Raw genomic sequence first — 21228 nt, 5'->3', positions numbered from 1 at the left:
TGAAAGCTTTTAATGGCATTTTTGAATTGAGTTCCTTCTTTTCCTTTATGATACAGAAGACCGACATAAATTATTGATTACTTATGATGGTATGCATCCATTTACTAAAAGCAGGAAGGCGAATGGGGAGTTGGAATATTTGGAGAGTGAGGCATTAAAAAATGTAGCAAATATTCACTGACTCATAATTTCTTTGTATTTTCTCTACAGGCACTTAATCTCTCTTGCACTGTCTGGGGAGATCCCACTCCAGAGGTCTCATGGCTAAAGAACGAAAAATCATTTGTATCAGATGCTAATTGCATCCTGAGGTTTGAATCAGGAAAAAATGTCAGCTTTTCCATTTCTACTGTGTCCACACACGACTCTGGGAAATACAGCATTGTGGTGAAGAACAAGTACGGTACAGAGACCAGCGATGTCACCGTAAGTGTGTATATACCTGAGGAAGAGAGAGAGTCTGAGGAAGAAAAACAGAAATGAAAGCATGAATTTAAGACTAGAAGAAAGAAGTATGGGGGAGATTTTGGATGATAGGCTGACATAATTAGTGTGTGTAAATGGCTTTCTGCTTTAGCAGGCAGCCTTGGATTTTTCCATTCACTTCACTTTTGCTTCTAGTACACTTATTGTGCCAGGGAAAACAGGGCCAGTTGTGTTCTAACACAGGTCCAACATTTGACCCTTTCCCTGGAGCATCTGGAAGGAAAGGGTCAAGAATTGTTTCAGTGGAAGCAACTGATGTGGTAGATGGAAAGATCGAAAATGATCAAGGCATTTTTGAGCAGCAGTTAGGATTTATTCCAGGTTTGGTAAAGTAGCATAGATGGAATGTGTTAGATCATAGAGAAATTAGTGCTGGTTTTTGTCTACGTTGAGGCCTCTTTGTATTGCTGTGTTAATTTACAGAAGCCTTAAAATGGGTGTCATTTACATCCTGAAATATTGTTTAATCTGCCCAAATGGGGTAAAAGTACTGTAACATAAATGAAAATAAGGCTTAGTAGGCCAGGATACTAATATGTGTGTGTGTGTATGTGTCTGTAAAAATGTATGAACTCTCCTCTCTGTTCACAAATAAACTGAATTCACTTCTTTCCTTCTATCACAAGCTGGTTTCACTGTCTTGTTTTACTAGTCACAGCTCTGGTAGTTGTACACATTATCTTAGAGTCTTAATGCTTTCACACTCTAATTACCTTTAGCTTCCCTTTAGATCCCTGTTAATCTTCACTTTGCTGTTTATGACAAAACTCACAATGGCATCTCTTCACACCTTTCTGTCCAGACCTTCACTACTTTACATCTCAACTCAAGGTACTTTTGCAAATTCTGGCACAGGAGTAGTCTTGTGCTTTCTCAACGGACCTGGTCACGAATTGTGATTTAAGGGTGTTAGGTAAGTATTTTGTTTGGTCAAAGTGTCAGTTAATTTCATTCAAAATTGACGTTGGAGATCCAGAAATAACATATTTCATCAAGATCTTTTAAAGCTGCAAAAAGAATCTTCACTGGAACATAGGAAAAAAATGTGGATGGGGTTTTTTGGGGGGTTTTTTTTGGATAAAAATATTTCAGAGAAAAAAACATTTGTCCAGATCTTTGAACACACTTACATAGATTAAAAACTCCATGTCAGCTATTTTACAGTGCCATTAATTATTATTCACTGAGGAAAAGCAACAGATCCTGCTAGACATATATAGGATATATATATATGATACTAGATATACATAGGATAGGATCAGAAGCAGTTACCAGCCCAATTGGTAGTTAGGAGAGCAATGTCCCATGTCTATAAATCTCTTCATTACTAGTTTCACAACGGCACAATTCTTCACATCAAACTCTAAAAAACTAACACATATATTTTCACTACAAGCATGATCTGTGCGCACCTTTCACTGTCCCTTGTCGTTTTTGGCTACTGTGACTGCAGACATACTGCTGTTTCCCAGGGACTCATTTTGGTGCAGTACTGGCATTTCTGTGAGAATGCCACTACTAAGTGTTGTACAGTTAATGCTCACTTAAACCCTTGCCATCTGAGGTTTACTGTCAGCTAAAATCAAAGGTGAAGTGAAAGCATGAGGAAATTCTTGATGGTTCAGGTAAAAATAGATTCAACATAGTTATCAATGGTGAAAGTGCTGATTTTTGCAATTTTTATTTTTTTTTTAAATCAGTTTCTATAAAGGGCTAATGATCATGATCTTAATCTTTATAAAAATAGTCCAGATTTAGATCAGACTTATAAATTACCAAAATATGTTACCATGTGCCTAACTTTATGCACTAATAGTATCACCAGTATCAAGGAACATGTTAAGATTATCTGGTATGAATCTTTTTTCTTTCAGAACAGATTTCACGTCACAGGGATTTTCAACATGAAATTACTATGTAAAGATAATGTGTTTTCAGCATTCAGTATGTGTTCACACAGCCTTATCTCCTAAAATGGTTAAAACTCAAGTATCAAACTTGATGACATTATTGCAATTTTAAGATTTACTTGTGTAATTATGTACATTAGTAATCTCTTATAAAAAAAAGTTCAGACTATTTAGTCACAGCAGCTGCATATCAGACAAAGTAACATAGCTTAATTTTAAAATCTCAAAATACAATAATGAGAAGATCTGAAATTAGATATGCAGCAAACTTTCTGAGTTTAAAGAACTCAGAAAAATTTAAATTAAAAAAAATTTAAATGATTTAATAATTTTTCTTAGTATGACATGAAGCCAATGCAAGGATGATATGCAGGTCGCTCCATCTTTGTCCAGGGATATATACCATAGAAACAAGTGTCACAGCTCTTCCATCCTCCAGAGTGCAAAAGAATATGACTTGCTCTTTGCAATAACTGATAACTGATGTTTATTACTTAGTATTAGCATATTTTTAATAATGATTGCATTTTGGCAGCAGCTTATTTCTACTACTTTATTTTCAAAAATCTGTCCTCTTGCCTCCCTCCTTTCGGCAGAACTACCAGGGAACACAAGTGGGTCACCTCCCAGGTAACAGGCTGGATTTTACTTTGCTTTGCTTCGCTTTGGCAGATGTGTCCATGAAAGTTAGAGCAATAGCTGCCTGGAAACATGCTTCTGCCAGGGATTCAGTTACGGTGGTTTCAGACTGCATTTGTGATGTATCCACATTTCTCGCTTGTGCACTTTTTGCTCTTGCTTTGCTTCAGGTGATTGTGATGCCTGTATCAGGGCAGACTGACACAGTCCAAGGACACAATCAAAATAATAAAAATGTAGCTAAAAAGAAAAAAACAATGACAAGCAAACGGAAGGAAGGGGAAAAGAAAGGTAAGAGTGCTTTCATGTTTATGGTCTTCTATTCAAACGAAAAAATTGTTAAACATTATGGAGTCTATAGTCTGTGCCAATCAATATTTCATAGGTCCTAATCAATCAAGTTTACAGTATGCACACTCTTAATTAACAACAGATGCAAAGTTTGAATTGCCAGGTTAAACTTCAGTGAAAGAGATTTAAATCAACATTTTTAAATCACCTTTCCTACTTCACTGTGGATTCTCACCTTGACTCACCTATATGATTAAAGTTTTTTGTCATAATAAATACTTCTAAATTTCTGAATGCAGAGGAAAGACTTTGTAATCATGTATACATACACAGATAGTGTTATTTTCCACAGTGAGACACATTTCAGCAGCTGGATCTTTGACACTTCACCTAGAAAAAAAGGTCTTGCTGATTAAGGGATCCTAAATGCCTAAGTGTTTTAGAAACTCCTGATTGTATTGCCATTATTTGAGATTAATCAATTATTCTCTTTTAGCTTTATGTCCATATTGAATGGTAAAGTTGGAATAAAAAGCAACCATTTTTTCTCCAATTTAGAAAAAGAGTGGAGAATTTAAAGTTCTCTGGTGATTCAGCATTCTTGTATATTACAGATTTTTATTGTTCTTTTAGACTGTTACTATATAATTGCTATTTGGACATTGATTTATTCTTCACAATTACAGCTCCCTCATGTAGAACAATTTAGCTCCAAATAAGTTTTACATTCCAAGATTATCAGAACATGTTTTGCATATTTTTGCATAAGTATTTTTTCTTTGTATACAGGATGTATACATGTTATATCATTGCTGACAGAACAATTAATACTCTTATGCACTCACCTTTCTGCTCCTAAGGCAAGAACAAGTATTTTACTGCATTTCTCTCTTCTCTTGCTTTATGGGTATGGGTAGACATTTCTGAGCAATCCTGTAAATTAGGTGGGAAACAATTATTTACATCTGTAATGTTTTACAGCATCTACTTCATAAAGACTTTAATTAGAGACCATAAAGACTTGAGCTTGGTTTTGGTGCCATAAAAAGTAGTAACGTTATTTGTGATACTGAATCTCTTTATATGGGTATGGGAAGAGGAAAAGAACATGATAAGGTCATAACCAATGTGAAAGAAATATTGCTAAGCACAGTAAATACAAGGAAGATTTCATTACTTCTCCTAAATCAGATTGTATTAAGCCTCATGTAGAAGAAATTGTTGATACAGAAGAGACACCTGATCCAAATGAAATCCCTCCTGTGGAAACAGAAAAGGATACAAAAAGCAACAAAGGAGCACCAAAGAAGACTGACGGAAAAGCAGGAGTAGCAGAAATGCTTCCTCAGCCCAGAGAAAGCTTGGATAGGCAGGGAAAGAAACCAGTGGAAAAAGCAGCCTTGGGTAAACCCCGCTGAACTTGAATGAAGAACATGATCTTGTCATGAACTGGATAGTAAATTCAAGCTGAGATTTCACGAGTGGTATACTAGCCATAATATTTTAACACAAAAGTTTATTAGTGGTCTTTTTTATAACATTTGTAATAGTTTCTAACTTTAAATGCATAGTAGATGGGCATTTATGTCTCAATACCAGATAATTGCACTGCAGGAATTTCTAAGTATCTGAATAATGATCTATGTACCGACAATGTGAATTTAATTACTAAAAATGTCCATGATCAGCAAAGTTCATTAGAGCGAATTCTGTCCAGGATTGATATATTTACTACGCTGCAAAAGAATGTTGGTATCATGGAGATGTGTTAATCGATACTTCTAGGTCATCACAGCTGGAGGCAGACACCACTTACTTTTTCAAGGAAATGATACATGCAGTCCTCATAATGCCATGTGGGCTCTACTTTTCACCATGACCAGTTTGGCCACAGTGGAAGATCCCCAGAAACAGAACCATCTCCTATGGATGCAGGGGGGCCATAAGTAGGTTTTCTTTTGATCCAAGTTTCTTTCATGCAAACCTGTTTCATCAGGTGGATCAGGACGACATCTGGCCATTTCCTAACTCCAAGACTCACATGACTGCTTTTCAGTCCACTCCATTCCCTCGTGGTCTTGGTGAGTCACTGCGGATATGGCATTCACCCTAAAGTATGGGCTGCCCCATATGTTCATTTCGCTCCACACTTTTTGCTACAGCACTCACATTTCTTCTAAACCCACTGTCCTTCTTCCCCTCAGTGACTCAGCCCAACTGTACCTCTTGTTCCACTCAGTAGCATCAGACTCACTGGTTTCTTATAAGAGAGGGTAGCTTCATGGTCCATGTAAGGACCATGTAAGGAATAAATATAAGCCAAGAACCTCTGCTGTGCTCATTCACATTCATTACTGTGTTCATTCACATGTTTATGTACTGAGGATATAGGAAAATATGACTCATTTGGAGATGCTTAGATACCATGGAAGAAGCAGAGTTCAAGCTGAAAAACAAACCAATAAAAATAAAGGTCAGAATTTATTTTGTTACTATGCAAGCTGAGTTCAACTTTAAAGTGACCAGTAATTATTAAACATAAGAGACGAAAATAAGATATTTTAATTACTAGGAAAATATTCTTATTCATTTCAACTCTTAGGAGGCTCAATCATATTGTACTGTCTTTTTCTAGATGGATTATTGATGAAAGATTACTGAATTCCACTGGTATTTTTAGGTGTTGGATATATGACAAATGTGGAAATATTGAAAACGTGAGAAATATCAGTTTCTAATCCATCCTAATCCAACTGTTATCATAAGAAAGCACAGAATCTGAATAGCATGTAAATGCATAGAAGTTGAAACACTGATATCTCTGATGGAAAGAAATCCATTTCCTTCTAGTAGAATTCCAATAGAATTCTATTCCACTCTTTTTAAAACCAACAGAAATATTCACGCTGGATGAAATACTGGATAGGACACTTATATGTAGGCAATTAGAGTAATAACATCTCTGTAAACAATGTAAAGGATTTAAATAACTTGGATGGTCCACAGTGAGTGACAGACGGATGTAAAACACAACAGAGAAAAAAATCAAAATACTGACTGCTACACAAAATGGAAGTGGGAGAAACTTAAATACAGACTGAACTACAGCTAAAATCATCCTATTAAATTTAGGTACTGTTTGACACACAGAGTTTGATTCAGTTCCACATCACAGCTTGTTCTACATATCTATGTATTATAGCACAGCAGTGAAGGACATAAGCATAGATCCCACAGAGAAATGCAGTAAGAAGGATTTCCCATTTCAAAATGGGAACCCAAATACATGTAATTTCTCATGCCACTGTTACAGAAAATAATGAATATCCACAGATGTGCAATTTCATCACCCTGCCAGAGTCTGGCCTTTCAAAAGCAGTACAAAACTGCAGGTTGTATCACACAAATCCCCTTTGCCGTGGCAATTATTTCAACCTGTCTTACATCTCTCAAAATCCATCACCTCTTACAGCTCCTTCGGGTTGGGAACCTGTTTCCCACAAACACCTACGGCAGTGTCTAAGTTATATATAGAACAGACTGTACCACTGAGAGCCTGATCCAATTCCTGCAAAATGCCACAGGGGTCTTTTCATTAGTTTTAATAGAAATCAAGATAGATCTCAGAAGAATGTTCTAAAAATATCCCAAATCTCAGATTACAAAGCCCATTTTGCTCACCATGAAGCCAATGGCAGATTTTTCTTTTGTGTCAGTGTAGCAGAATCAGGTCTTAGCTTTTTGCTGAAAAAAAAATCACTGTTTTCCTGATATTTCAATTAAAACTTCTGGAAATACCTTTAAAAATCTAAAATAAAATGTGCTAGAGTTTGGGGGGGTTTTTTGTTAAATTTGGATGGTTCCTCAGAAAGCTGAAAATGGAGTCACATCGGTATTGTTCTATGGGAATCTATTTGCTATCCAGAAGCATAGTGTTGTTATGCATAGTAATAAGATAAACATCAAAGATTAACCCCCCATTTTTCCATTTTGATGACTTAAGCTGTAGTTGTTCACAAATGTATAACAAAATGTTCAAAATTAATATTAATAGAATTGTTGAATATACTAAAGCTTACTGTGTTACCACGGTTGAATAATTTCTTCCTTGTGTTTTAAATGTATGGTTTATATTTTGTTCTCCATTATAAGTATGAAAAAATTGTTTCAGTTTCGGTACATTACATAATGATAGAATGCAAATTATTTCTGTAGCAACAGAATGTCCCATTAAACACACAGAACCATTTGACTACATTTAAACTCAGGCACTGGTTGCAATATTTAACTGAAGTGCCTGTTCTGATTATTATCTTATTTCTCACCTAAATGTTCCATTTCAGCACACATTACTGTTTATATTCAAATTTATAACTGTTAGAAATTTATGTTCTTGTGTTATAACAGCTGTATTTAACAGTAAGGGAAAGTGTTGCAATAAGCTATATTATCTAATCACCTTCCAAAAGCACAAAGGGTGATTTTTGAAGATGAAAGAAGATGAAAAAATAGGATTTGCCTTCCACTGTAGTAAAGACATTGTGAGCTCAGCTGTCCTTGAGCTCTTCTGAGAATTAGTTCCAGATTTGTTAGCCAATTATTGAGGCAGATCTGCCTGTGGTCTGAGACTGACAACCATAATTTGGTAATACATTAAGCCATAATCTCTGAAGCAGCTAGTTGCAAACTGAGATTATCCTTAAACTAGCATAGGGTGAACTTCTGCTCTGTATTCTTGAACAACAGCTATAAGGTCCATGCATGAACAATATTCCATTTAATCTGCACTTACACTGACCAGACAGACACCTGCCATAAATCTTTCCACACAGGTTTGGGGTTTATTTGTCTTGCTAAAAAGACATTAGGTTTTAATAATTGAAGCAAAATGTTGGTCAGGGAAAAAAGCAGCAAAAGCTGTAAAGAGAAAACTGTTAGAGAAAACAGGTCTGTTCCACAAGGGCCTGTAGAGATGAAGGTACTATGAGAGAGATGGTGAGGGGCTGAGACCAATGGAGAGGAAGGAAGGTACCAGATTTGGTTGCAATCTTCTGCTGACTTTTGCCCTTGTTCCATCTCCCATTTCATTATGTGAGAGGTCTTTCCTATAATCTCCTTCTGCAAATTTTCAAATAAAACACCTTTCCTTCCCTCTTTCCCTATCTTGCATCTTCTACCATCCATCAGATTTGATACAATCATTTCCATTTACCATTTCATCACATATACCAACAGGAGCAGAATAAAACCTCCTACTTAATTAGGCTGTGATTATGGCAAGGATAAGGAACTTTGTAACCTCCTTTCAGGAGGCCTGAAATCCTATCATATCTATTATCAGAAAATGATTTGTGAAACAGCTGTTAATGATTGACAAAGAACGGAGAAATATCGCTCACATGAGACTTGATCTGAGTGTGCTGGCTTAACCAAATACATTAAATCTACACACAACTTCATCAACCTGTGGGACTACTGGTGTGCTTAAATATTTTGGTGGCTCAGGGTACAGTTCCTTATAGCCCTGAATCCTTGCTATTAACTTCCCTAATTTGTTTTGGACTGTTAAATGGAATTAAAAAGATAAACTAAACTAAATTGTAACATCCTGTCATAATGTCATTCCGATCTCAGAGAAGTTACTGAAAACACTAAGTCGTGACTAAGATGCAGAGATAAGGAGTCTCACAGGTTTACAGAATAAGATATGAGTCTAAAGCATATTAAAAAAAAAAAAGGATATCCTATCAGGTGGGTATGGAATAAATGACTGCTCCAGACAGCATTTCTGGGTGTTGTACAAACATGCAAAATGACATAACAACAGCTCACCACTGTCTTGCTTTTTTTGCCTTATGTGGTCAAAGACTTTTTATGTTTTTAAACTGCGGTAACAACTAAGCAGAAGGCCATTTTTTCTTTCATCTACAAGTGTTGGCAACATGTTGAGCACACCAGTGCAAGCTGCGGACTGGTGCTACATCTCTATATCTACAGCTCTTTACTATCTGCAGAACCATGAATTTTCTGAGACTTTACCAAAGCCATGCCTAGCACCCTATATCCTCACAGATCTGTGATTTGCCCCTGGCACTGCGCTAGATACCTTTCATCATTTCTTGCCTAGCCTTAAGCAGCCTATCTCTTTCACATACTACTGCAGCTGGAGAGCCAGAGAGCCACTGATTTATGCAACACACTTTCAAATGGCTTCCTCTCCATCAAAAAAGCCAAACCAGTAAGCAATTGCTCTCATCACACCCTTCCCTGTCCCTGATGCAGAAAACAATAGTGACATTTGTGGTGAAAAGGCAAAAGGAATGTAAAGGAGGTGGCAGGGTACCTGTGGCCTGGAGGCCCTGGTTTAACCAGTGAGTTATGGTCCAACAAGGACCACAAATCATGCATAGTTATAGAGGGATCGTATCTACACCACCACGGTGCTTAACCACACAATCAGAAGGGAAACAAACCTCATTTGATAGATATAGCTGTGGAAAATTCAGGTCACCTTTCAGCTTGATCATAATCCATGTGCAAGTCTAAAAGAGTACAGAATGCAAAAGGAGAATACCAAGGCATGTCTACTTCTGTAGTCTTTTTCATCCGGAGATGACAATTTTGGAATGGTAAATATTACCTGGAAAGAAAACACTGTGTTTTCAAACAAATGCTCTTTAATTGGAAGCACCTGTTCCAGGTTTGAAATAGAAAAGTATGACTTACCCCTTCGTTACCCCATTTCAAGTAAAGATTTTTCTGGCTTATTTTTATAATAGGATCTAGTTTAATGTTGATATTTGAAGACATATGATAGATTTAGCCCCTACCTCTTATCTTCCTGTGAATAGGGCTGTCTGGTGTTGAAAAGGAGAATCTCTTCTCAACCAAAAAAAATCTCTTGCTGTTATGACCAGCAAAGATAAGATTATGGAAACACAAATGAAAATATCCTGTTTGAGCAATTGCTGATGTGGTTACCCTCACAAACTAAGCAACTAAGGTGCCAAATAAGGAACTCTGCAAAGCAGAGAAATGATCTGTAGTGCAGACTGTGTGTTTGCGACAGATGTTATGCTAATGTGACTAGGTAATTATTATTGCAATGTTATATTCAAACAGGAGGCCTCTTCAGAAAACTGCTGCAGCTGAAAAATGGTTGCACTGAAGGGTGGAAAATTGCTCCATTAGTCTTTGTTGCTTCCATGTATCCTGAGTCCTGGAAAGTGTTCCAAGAGTGACTCGGAATTTCTGACATGACAATAACATCATCAAAATAGGCAGGCATGAAATCTGACCTTCCTTTTTACATATGTATAATATAGTCACCCTATCCATCTAATTCTGTGTTCGTGTTTCTTCCATGAACTGCTTTCTTCAAAAATCCAGCCTGCATGTTATGCAGGGATAGATTTGTTTTAGTTCCATGCTCAAAGGGATTTAAATATATTATCTGCAAATAAGCAAACTCACTGGCTATAATCTTTTAGGCAGCTTGTCCCAGGAGTACAGATGAATAAATAGATCTTATCTCTTTGTAGGACTGGTAAAAAAGATTGCCAAGGATCTTTCAAGAGATAGGTGGACTACCACAATAAATTTTGTCTCTATATTATATTACTTCGCAAGCTAACATGTCTTTTTGTCAGTTGTACTGAATACTCTGTTGAGCAGCCTGATTTCTTAGTATGTGACAACTACATAAAATCTATGCGAGAGCTTAAAATGGCTCTAACACCAAGTGGGGCAAAGCCAGCTTTCAACAAAACTCTTGTCAACAGATTGGTGGATGAAAAAGTCATTGGTAGACAAATGAAAGTACAGTAAAATAATACAGTTACATGAGTAGTGATAAAACACCTAATTCTCTTTTGTGAAATCCGAATTGTATTTCCAATTATGCTACTTCTCCTTTTCTCTTTTTCACACTGCAAGTTGTCTGGGGCTAGAATATTGTCCTGTTTTAGTACATATTATGTGTCAGTATCATCTGGGGCCTCTGGGTAATAGGGTGACTCAGGTAAATAATAATATACAACCAAGTTAAGTTCAGCAAGCAGCAGCATGAATCACAAAAGCAATGGGCCAATGAAGCTGCTGACCTGAAACGCATTCATGGCCTGCTGGACATGTTCAGATTTTGCAATTCTATACTTTCATTACTAAATAAATAAATATTACAGAATCATGGAATCAGTTAGGTTGGCAAAGACCTTCAGGATCAGAGTCCAACCTATGACCCAACATCGCCTTGTCAACTAGACCACGGCACTAAAGTACCATGTCCCGTCTTTCCTTAAACACCTCCAGGGATGGTGACTCCACTGCCTCCCTGGGCAGCCCATTCCAATGTTTAATCACCCTTTCTGTGAGGAAATTCCTCCTAATGTCCATCCCAAACCTACCCTGGAGCAGCTTGAGACTGAGACACAGCTTGAAACTATGGTATATGGGTATTTATATATACATGAAAATAAATATTTCCCATCCTCCTGTGGGTAGACCAATAACTTTCAGGAGACGTATGCAGTGACAGACCTATAAAGCGGCAAACACCGTGAGGGCTTCTCTCCCAACCCCCTGTCACGAGGTGTTAATCCCGCGTCCCGGCTCAGACCGCGGTTTCCGAACAGCTGCACCCGAGAGGGATTGGCCGCCGATCGCCGTGGCCCCGCGCCCGAGGGAGGCTGTCGGGGAGGACGGGCCGAGTCCCGGCGGAAGGTACCGGGACACTGCTACGTGCTTCCCGGGGCCGCGCCCGCCGCTCCCGCTCCCTCTCCCTCGCCGGGCGCACGCGCACACGGGCCACGCGCCGCCTTCCCCGTCCCCCCTCCCCTCCCAGCCCGCGCCGATCCCAGGTCACGTGGGGCCCGGGGCGAGGCGCGCCCCCGCAACCCGCCGCCAGCGGGAGCGCGCGTGCGCGTGCACGCGCTGCACCAACGGCCGCCGCTTGGCGCAGTTCGCACCCGGCCAAGCGCGGCTCTCCCGGATCCCCGCTCCCGTCCCGCTCTCCATCCATCCTTATAACCATCCGTGCGTCCGTCCTGCCTCGGGTGGCGTCGGCCCCCGCTGGGCCTCTCTCGAGGTAAGCGGGAAAGGGCCTCTGCCGCCGGGTCGGCTCGGGGGGGGTGTCGGTGACCGGGTGCGGGAGAGAGGCGGCAGCGCCGGGCGAGCGCGGGCGGCTGCCGGGGACACAGGGAGGGTGGGAGGGAGGGGCGGACGAACGGAGGGAGAGCGTGGCAGGGCCTGCCCCGGCTGCCGGGCCGGGCTTGCTCCCCGCAGAGGGCTCCGAACAGGGAAGGACGAGAACCTCCCCGGAACCGTCGCTGGGAAGCGGGGCCGCCCGGACGGCTGTGCCTGCGCTCCCTCCCCGCCGCTGCCCACGGCTCCCGCAGCCCAGGCGGGCGGAGGGAAGGGAAAGCATCCCCTCCCGTGCCCTGGCTGCCCGGTGTGCCGCCGGGTAGAGCGGGGGCGGAGGCTGCCGCCCCGCTGGCCCCCGGGTGACGCCCGGCGCTGCCGCCCCGCCGCGACACGGGGGCGGCGGGACCGCTCGGGAACGCCGGTGTTCCCGGCGCTGCCTGGCGGTGCCGCTCTGGCGGACCGGGATACGCGCCTTGCCTTGCCTTGCTGCCCCAGCGCCTTCCCCTCCACGGGGGGATGCCTTTCGCAGTGCATTTCCTAAGCTGGGGCTGTGAACTCGCGCTCCTGCGGGGCGCTCCGCACCTGCCGTGTTTGTCCCCGCTGGTCTGTGGGGTCTGAAGTGGCACTACATTGCGTGTGTGTGTGTATGTGTTTGGGGTTTTGCCAAGTTTACATCTGGTTTAATTTGTGTGAACTGCGTTTTTCTTCTCCTTAAGGGGTCACTGGGTGCATGTAGTAGGCACCAACGATTTTTAATAGAGCAAGGCACTATGCCGTTTAAACCTGTGCATTTCCATCCAGCAGAATGATGTCATAAATATACCTGTGTTGTGGCTGCACTTTGTACGTGCATTTCATCTGGTTACTTTTTCCCCCCCCAACCAAAATTCCATTGTTGTTACGAGAGAATTTGTTAGCCACATCCCATCATGATATATGGTATTATTCAGGATACTGACAGAGAAGATGATACACAATCCTACAGAATTTAGGCTGTAGAATCACAGAATATCCTGAGTTGAGGGACCCACAGGAATCATCGAAGTACAGCTCCTTGGGGGTTTTCTTGTTTGCTTTTTTTCTGTTGTGTTGTGGTTTTTTGTTTGTTTGTTTTTGGTTGTTGTTGTTGTTTGTTTTTTTTTTTTTGTTTTCTTTCATTGGTTGTTTTGGGGGTTTTATACTTTTTAATAGTGTTTCCAGGACAATTTTGCATACTGAGCATTTAATATTTCAAAATACAAAAAAATTATAGTGTTAGATACATTTTAAGAATGTACAGGTATTCATTAGTTGTAATGAAAAGCCCTAAGTCTCAAAATGCCTTGACTTTGTGACATGTCAGTCACTCTGTAGATACTTAGCCATTTTTTGTATGCATACCAGGCAGCTAGGTCCAGCCAGGGCCAACAGTTGTGCTTTCTCTCCTAGCTCCTGCTATAGTTCCCTTACATCCCAGAACATACAGAAATGTAAACAGTTCTGCCATCTCTTACTAAAATCAGGGAAGTTCTCGTTACTTGAGTGATGTAAAGGAATGATCTCCAAGGTGCTCCATAAAAGCTTATTACTATTATATAATAGAATATTAAACTGATAGGCTAAAGTTAAAAAGTTTCTAAATGAACTCAGGATGTCAGAAGCTTTGACTGATATGCTGTATTACCTGGTATTATTCTTAATGCAGTAGGAGTAACTAGATAGTGCTGAATGGCTCTCCTCAGGAATTATAGTATTGATTTTTAAGCTTGTAGCATAACTTTTCAGTCAGACATACCAAAATGTTTGGGTTTCTTAGTGGCCTGTAAAAAAAAATAGAGGTGGTGTTTAAACTTTGTCTTATTCTTTGTAATTAATGTTTTGGTTTGTTGCAAAATTATGTGTAGTTTTTTGTTATTGTTTACTTGGAAGGCATCCACATCAAATGTTGCAGTTTCTCAGAACTTTTTGAGTTTTCTCACTGCTTCCAGCATTACCTTCCACTAGTGTAAAGTCTTGATCAATTATGGGGAAATCTAAACTGCACTTACTGAACTTGATGCTTCCTTATGTATCTTGAGGCCCTGAGCAGCCCTTTCTTGGATTACATGTTTTATGACTTGGTCTCTGCTCCAGGCAACTTGGAATCTGGAGCAGATAAAGCTGAAGGGGTTATGTTCAAAGCCACATTGGGAACCTCTGTCAAAGCAAAAGGTTAAATCAGTTGCATTTGTTTCTTCCTGGAAGATGCTCTCGTGCTTAATACTCTAGATCACAATTTTCTGTTTTTCCAATCTTGCATCTTAAGTGCAAGATCACAGCATATAGGAAAAGAGAGTTTCTTACAGTCTGTGTGTGATCGTAGAATCTCTGTGCTTAAAGTACAATTTCTAAAAAACATGATTTTTTTTTTTGTAAAATACTTTAGATATAAACCAAAGCTAACTTTTAATCATTGTTTATATCATGAATTACCAATGTGTTCTATGTAACTCTCTGAAAAGGGATAAAAGGACACCTTCTGGTATGATATTCAGTGCTGCACGTTACAGATATCCATAGTGAAAAAGCTTTCAGGCTTATACAAAACAGTGGGTGATATGTTTGTGATCAAATTCAAGTCTAAAGTGTATGTATTAGATGTCTTCATCCTGTACTGGGCACATTCTGAGAACATTGTAGCATCCTGTATCCCAGCGATTTTTGTATCTGGCAGTGCTGATCAGGAGCATGTTTTCTATGAACCTTGGATCTCCTTGAAGTTACAGTTTAAGGTCCTACATGTTATCTAAGCAGAGGTTTTTTTTTTTAATTGTACGTACAATTATCCAATTAAAGCATAGTAAAAATGTTGCTGCTTTTGCAAAAATGTTTCACTTAAAAATAGGTTTAATCTGCCTAGCTGCTGTCTCATCTTGCTTGTTAGGTTAGTGCTTGCATTTCAGTTTGGGCAGGCAGACTGATTTAATATGAAACTGTCATGCTAAGTCAAGCCAGATTGTCTTTGTGCTTAAGGTCAAAGCTTAAGCACACTTTTTTGGGATTTTTTTCCTTGTATTTATATTTCAAGGGAATTTTGAAGTAAAGGATGCTAACTTCCCCTTCCTAGATAAATATTTCCTTTTTATCAGTTTGTTTCAGCTTTGCACTAATGTAATTTGACATTAGCTGCCAGAAGTTGTCCCAAGTCACTCATTTTCCCAAAACTAAGGGACACTTCCTCATTGCTTTTGTATGTGCTGAGTGAAACTGGCCCATTTCTTTATCCAAAGTGCTTAAATTCAATACCAGAAATGTAAATATATGAAGTAATAATAGAAAAGTCTCCATTGTATCAGGTGACATTTTTGTGTTGGTCTATGTGGCTGAAGCCAGCACATGCTAAGCCGTTCTTAGGTGGTGTCTTTAGGTTTACTTGTCTTTTTTTAGACTGCATAACTGTCTCCTCAGGAAACGTACTTCTTCTGAATTGATGGTTATGAAAGGCCTTTTAAAGGAAATGTGTAAAGGATTCTTTGCAAAATTCTTTCAAATAAGTGTTTCCAATAAGGAATTGTAGCTGAGATTCAATTAGAAATGGAGGTAATTGTCTCTCACTTGGCTAACAATAGAATTTAATTTGTGATGTGAACTGAAATACAGTGATTTAAAGAAAAAAAATTACTTAGTGGTGACTTTAAGGCATTCATTCCCTAAATGAAAAAGTATGCCTGTAAAGACAAATAGGAAATCTGTGAGGCCACTTTACAGGTTTGTCATGTCCCATATAGACAGTGCAGACACGCTGTTGTGTCCTAGGGGTGAACAGATCCTTCAGACAGATGTGATCTCTGTGGTCATTACATAATTAATTACATTACCCTAATAATGCAGGTCGGTTGGTTTTGGTGAATGAGTAAGCATATGCTACTTTGCTCAGCTGTATCTAATTTTTCTGTTCCCAGCATCTCATGTAAGTACCTTTGCATGGGAATTCTGTAAGACTAGGATTTTTACCCAATTTATTAATAATACAGTCGAGTCTTATGTGCAAATTAAATTTGTTTTATTTTGGTATATGTACATCAGTTCAACAATATGGAGAATCTGTCAAGTAAGAAAAAGGTTTCTTGATTATATACAGTACATTTAGAACTTTTTGGATATTCCATAGATGTATTTCTCAGAATAAGTATTATTTCTGTTCTTTCTGGTCAACCTGAAGATAGGTACTAGTCTCAAATATTAATATTCATGTATCCATTCTAAATGTAAACAAATTGTTCACCACTAATAGATCAGGATGTATTTCATAAGTGCACACATGACCATGTTCTTTTGCTTTGACTTCTAAATCCTGGAAGGTTGCAAGAAAATATGAATATATCTGAGGCATTGATGCCTGGAAAGAAACCTTGTTAAATTGAGAAAATAGAGAAAGGGATTCCTCATTAGGGAAGTGCTTAGTGCTTTTTAGAAACATACAGAAAAGTCTTCGTGTGCTTTCTCTTGCCTCATGCAAAAATGAGATGGATGGAATTTCTGTTCAGAAGCATTGGTTTTCTGTGTTGTGTGTCTGGAAATAAGTTCAACCAAGGATGATGTAGCTGTAGAAGAGTCTGCGTTGCTGGAAATACATCCATCCAAGTGCGGCAGGTGCTGGTGTTGCATATGCCTGTACAGACTCCAAAGGGCTTCGCTCTTGGATTAGCCAGCTACTTTTTTCAGTACCTTGAGAGAAGTTAAGGTCTTCACGTGCATGAGAACATTTTGTGTGCATATAACCTAAGTTTTTGACTGAGCTGATAATTTTAACAGTAAAAATCAATTTATCAACTCTTAAAGTATTCTTTGTCCTCACTGACATTCTTTTGCAAACAGAAAAAAAAGATAACTAAAAAAGAAAAAGAAAATGCTCAAATTAATATCAGGACAGATACCATAACACTGGAGTCAGATGATTCTTAGCAGATCATGCAGATATAACTGTTGACACATTGTGAAAGGGCCAGCTCCAAATAAACTGCAGATTTCCTTTCTTGCTATTTTTTTTTTCCCTGGTGATAAATTAGTACTTAAGTTGCACTGAAAAATACTCTGATTTGAATGGCTCCTGATTTCACCTGACAGGACATTGTGGAGGCATTGAATTTACCATCTTGTATCGTAGGTGGAAAACCAGACATTTGATTTTATTCTTTTTTAACCACTACTTTAGTGAACAGTACATTGCTTTTGTATCACTAGTGTTTCTCTAACATCTGTTAACTGCTTTGATTCTTGTACCATGCTATTATCACTTGTGATAGGGCTTTCTTATTATTTTTATTTTTTGGACAGCAGGAAATTGCAGATAAAAGCAGGTAACACTGCCTGTTAGTATTTTTCAACATTATTGAGCAGAATTTCATCTTTAGTTGCATGTAATTTGCTAAAACTGGAAAACTTCATTCCAAGGTATATTTTAGCTTCCTTCACCTTTTATGTGGAAAACTTAACAAGTATATTCACTTTTTTTTAACAGGAGGTGACACTTGATATGTTTCCACTCCACTAGAGGAAAAACTCTAGCTGTTTTCTCTTAGAATGAATAACAGCAGACCACCTGCATCAGATACCTTCTGAAAGCAACTCGAGAATTTTTCTAAGTTTATTTTAGTAAAGTTATTAAACTTTGAATTGGGTTTGAAAGTCCACATTAAGAATGGATAGACTTTTGCACTTAAAAGTATCAGAGATGTTGTATTGAATGTGTTTTAGCACAATCTGGAACGAGCAGAGCTTTGTTTCCGGTTTCAGTAAGCAGATGCTTTACATCAGGTCTAGGATCAAGAACTTGGGCACAGGAAAGTATTTTTAATTTCTGTAGGAGAATTGGAAACTCTTCCACTTTGTCTGCACCCGGTAGGCAAAGTGTAAAAGTGCATGAAAATAAACAAGTGTGGTGGAATTTTGGAATCTGTGGAGGCTTGGGGAGAAAGGACCTTTTTCAATATCAGGATGGGGTGTGAGACTGAGGACTGTGATGCCTCATGCTGGCGTGGAGAACTGTGGTGCTTAAGTCTTGGTGATAGTAAGTAAAATTATGTGGGACTGGGTGGGATGAAGAAGACAATTGGAACATTAACAAAGGTTGTCCTGTACTATCTATATAGATATCCTATCTATTAGGATATGTTAATTAGAGAAGGATTTGGTCCATTTGTCTCGGTATGTTTATTCTGATCTGTGTTGAATTGGAATTGTGTGCTGATAGAGGCTCATGTCTTTAGGATTTCTGCTTCCTTTCTTCCAGAACTTAGAATGACATGTACCAGTGAAGGTCCTGTATGGGGAAATGTCCTGTAACTTTTTTCTGGCCACGTTTATTCTGCGGTTCCTATATAGTATAATCAAATCACTAAAATGTGGTTTTCACAGGCAGTCAGAGCTTTTTTTTTAATGACCATCTGGAGTATGTAAATCTGATTTGCAACTACAAATGTAGCCTATTGAAGCAATGTTTTGAATATGCAAAGAGGTAAAAAGGGAGGGAAAGGAGGGGAAATCTGAAAAATCAAGTTCTAACTGTGCTAAAACCCCCTGTATTTTTAATTTCTAATCTCCTGGCCTGAATTTTCTATTGCATAGTTGAAAAAAATACTCCCATTTCCAAAATGTTGTAAAACTAAATGAAATGTAATCAAATATATTATGATGGTTGCTATAGAAAAGTGCATTTTAAAAATGTAATCATATTTCACATCAGGGATTTTGACTAACAAGCAACAGGATAAAATATGTAGAATCACAAAGAACAGATCAAAAAAAGACCATAGGATGGTGAATGATCTTTGTCAGCAGTATTAACTTGCATGAGGCTGTTGGAAAAACTCCTATGTGCTTTCTGAGACTAAACCACAGTAAAATCTACCTACACCAACGAGTTTCTTTAAGGTTGCTTGGAAAACATTACTTCTAAGACTTCCAAATTTGAGGTATTTGCTTTTCAAAACTGAAGCTAATTTTCCTGTGCAAATTGTAGTAAATAATATAGTGCTTAAAGTTACTCAGCAGGATTTATATTTTATTTACCTTATTCATATTGAGAAATAAAAGACAAGGAGACTAACTAAATGTGCAAAGCTTATTACCTGCCTAAATCATACCTTACTGCAGTGACCACAATTTTATCTGTATTCTAGAAAGTCTATTTTCTAAAGCACGTTTAGAAGCTTTGAGGAAAATAATGTCAGTTCTCCATGCCAGCATGAGGCATCACAGTCCTCAGTCTCACACCCCATCCTGATATTGAAAAATATGGAAATTGAATAGATATCATACACAAATAAACCCCCAACATAAAGCTAAGTGAAAAATGTTTGAAAAGAAGCACTGGTTTGCAAATCTGGTTTCCATTTTGCTCATAACTGTGTGTTTTATACAGTATTTTAATGAAGCACACATGATGAGAGAATGATGAACACATAGGAGAAATCTGAGTGTGTCTAGTAATTCTTAATATCCTTTGACAATACTTGTTGTGTTTACTAACAAACCAGTAGTTTTTCCTGTGAAGAGCCTCGTTAAATATGAGCTTACTCAGTGTATGGTAAAGGGCCCAGAGATTGTAGCAGTTTATTGCAACCTTACTGCAGACGTAGCAACCCCAAGACTCAGTTTAGGAGTTTGTCATTGAAACTGATTTAGTTTTGGCTTTGAGTGTAGTTCATTAATTATTTTGGAAACCTACAAGCCTTTTGGTTGCATCCAATAATGTGATTCACTGTCCCTGCATCAGAGTCTAATATGGGAATTTACTTAGAGGAGGATAGAGTGGAGTTAGTAATAGGGTCCTAGATTATTTTTTCAACTTGTAATTCTCTGCAGTGTTCTGAGTAGACACCCTGTAGCCCCCTGGGGGTGGGAAGGAGATGCGTGAGTTTAGGGTAATGAGAATGTGCCTATGTTGAGGGAATATAGATGGTCCTCAGAGAGTGTCTCTCCCATTCAGGGACAGAATTGTTTCCGTATACTACTACTCTTTCTCAGTTATTTCACCTATTCATTAAATTATTTAGAGAACTAATGACATTTCACAATTCCTCAGATCAAAAATTAATTCTTATTCTCAGTCATGGAGCTAATTATACAAAAAGCTTGTATGTATTGTCCACATGCTCAAATTATGCTGAGTTAACATTTTGGTTTAAAGAAAGCAAGAAAATTTTCACAGGAAAAAAAGTTTATTTTGGTGTGCATTGGTTTTTTATGACTAAGTATAAACTCGATACTAGGTCAATTGTCTCTTTACTATTATAATGCAGTTTTGAAAAGGGGAAAACAGCCCACAAACAGCAGACCTTGAAAAGTCCAATTTGTTGTGTCAGACATGACTGGCTACTGCAGTGACGCCATCGGCAGAGGGAGCAGCACATGGAGAGGCAGCAGACAGTTTTGAATTAGGTGTGCACAGGCCGAACTAGGACTTTGAATGCTGCTACCAGTGGTAGAAGTTAAAGCAGTGGGTGGGTGAAAAGTCTCCAAGTGAGCTATTGTAGACTTTGCTTAAGAATCATTAACTAAATCCCTGTTTTCGTGGGAGCTTCAGCTGAAGTCACGTGATGTGATGTAAACCAAGATCATTACCTATCAGTGCAAACATATGGCAAAGTCTGCCCATGTTATTACTTATCTCGAAGCGCCCAAGGGGGCTGTGACATTTCAAGCAAAGCCCATTGGTGAGGAAGTTTCTAAGTGAGCCTTCTTAAAGAAGCACTTCCTTTTTAATCATAGTACTCCGTGGGAAAGGATATCAAGCAGTGTT

The 21228-nt window shown here is 38.8% G+C and overlaps 2 protein-coding genes and 1 long non-coding RNA gene across 7 annotated transcripts in view; 2 read left to right on the top strand and 1 right to left on the bottom strand.

The window, feature by feature from the left end:
• MYOM1 (myomesin 1) overlaps window positions 1-4759 on the top strand; it is a 75581-nt gene extending 70822 nt beyond the window's left edge. The window contains exons 38-40 of one of the 2 annotated variants that reach the window (XM_017831332.1): window positions 211-426; window positions 3206-3326; window positions 4518-4759. In XM_017831332.1, coding sequence (XP_017686821.1) covers window positions 211-426; window positions 3206-3326; window positions 4518-4744 — 564 coding nt within the window. In that variant the 3' untranslated portion in view covers window positions 4745-4759. Of the gene's footprint in view, window positions 1-210; window positions 1112-3205; window positions 3327-4517 lie in introns of those variants that run through there. The other variant, XM_017831325.1, reaches the window with a different exon arrangement.
• LOC108505405 lies at window positions 2663-12106 on the bottom strand. 4 transcript variants are annotated; one of them, XR_001877497.1, is made up of 5 exons: window positions 11865-12106; window positions 5143-5772; window positions 4172-4259; window positions 3656-3716; window positions 2663-3275 (listed from the first exon to the last, which is right to left on the bottom strand). It is a non-coding gene; the product is annotated as an uncharacterized LOC108505405 (long non-coding RNA). The 4 variants fall into 4 exon arrangements; XR_001877498.1 differs by lacking the exon at window positions 11865-12106 and adding an exon at window positions 11732-11841; XR_001877496.1 differs by lacking the exon at window positions 11865-12106 and adding an exon at window positions 7008-11438.
• A 120-nt stretch (window positions 12107-12226) lies between these two features.
• LPIN2 (lipin 2) overlaps window positions 12227-21228 on the top strand; it is a 45908-nt gene continuing 36906 nt past the window's right edge. Inside the window, exon 1 of the mRNA XM_017831553.1 lies at window positions 12227-12411. The gene's annotated coding sequence lies outside the window, so the exon portion shown is untranslated. The remainder of the gene's footprint in view (window positions 12412-21228) is intronic.

Source organism: Lepidothrix coronata, unplaced genomic scaffold (assembly GCF_001604755.1).
Source record: "Lepidothrix coronata isolate B3197 unplaced genomic scaffold, Lepidothrix_coronata-1.0 Scaffold6, whole genome shotgun sequence".
NCBI classification, from domain to species: domain Eukaryota; kingdom Metazoa; phylum Chordata; class Aves; order Passeriformes; family Pipridae; genus Lepidothrix; species Lepidothrix coronata.
The sequence above is the reverse complement of the archived record's forward strand: the minus strand, read 5'-3'. Positions and strand labels throughout refer to the sequence as shown.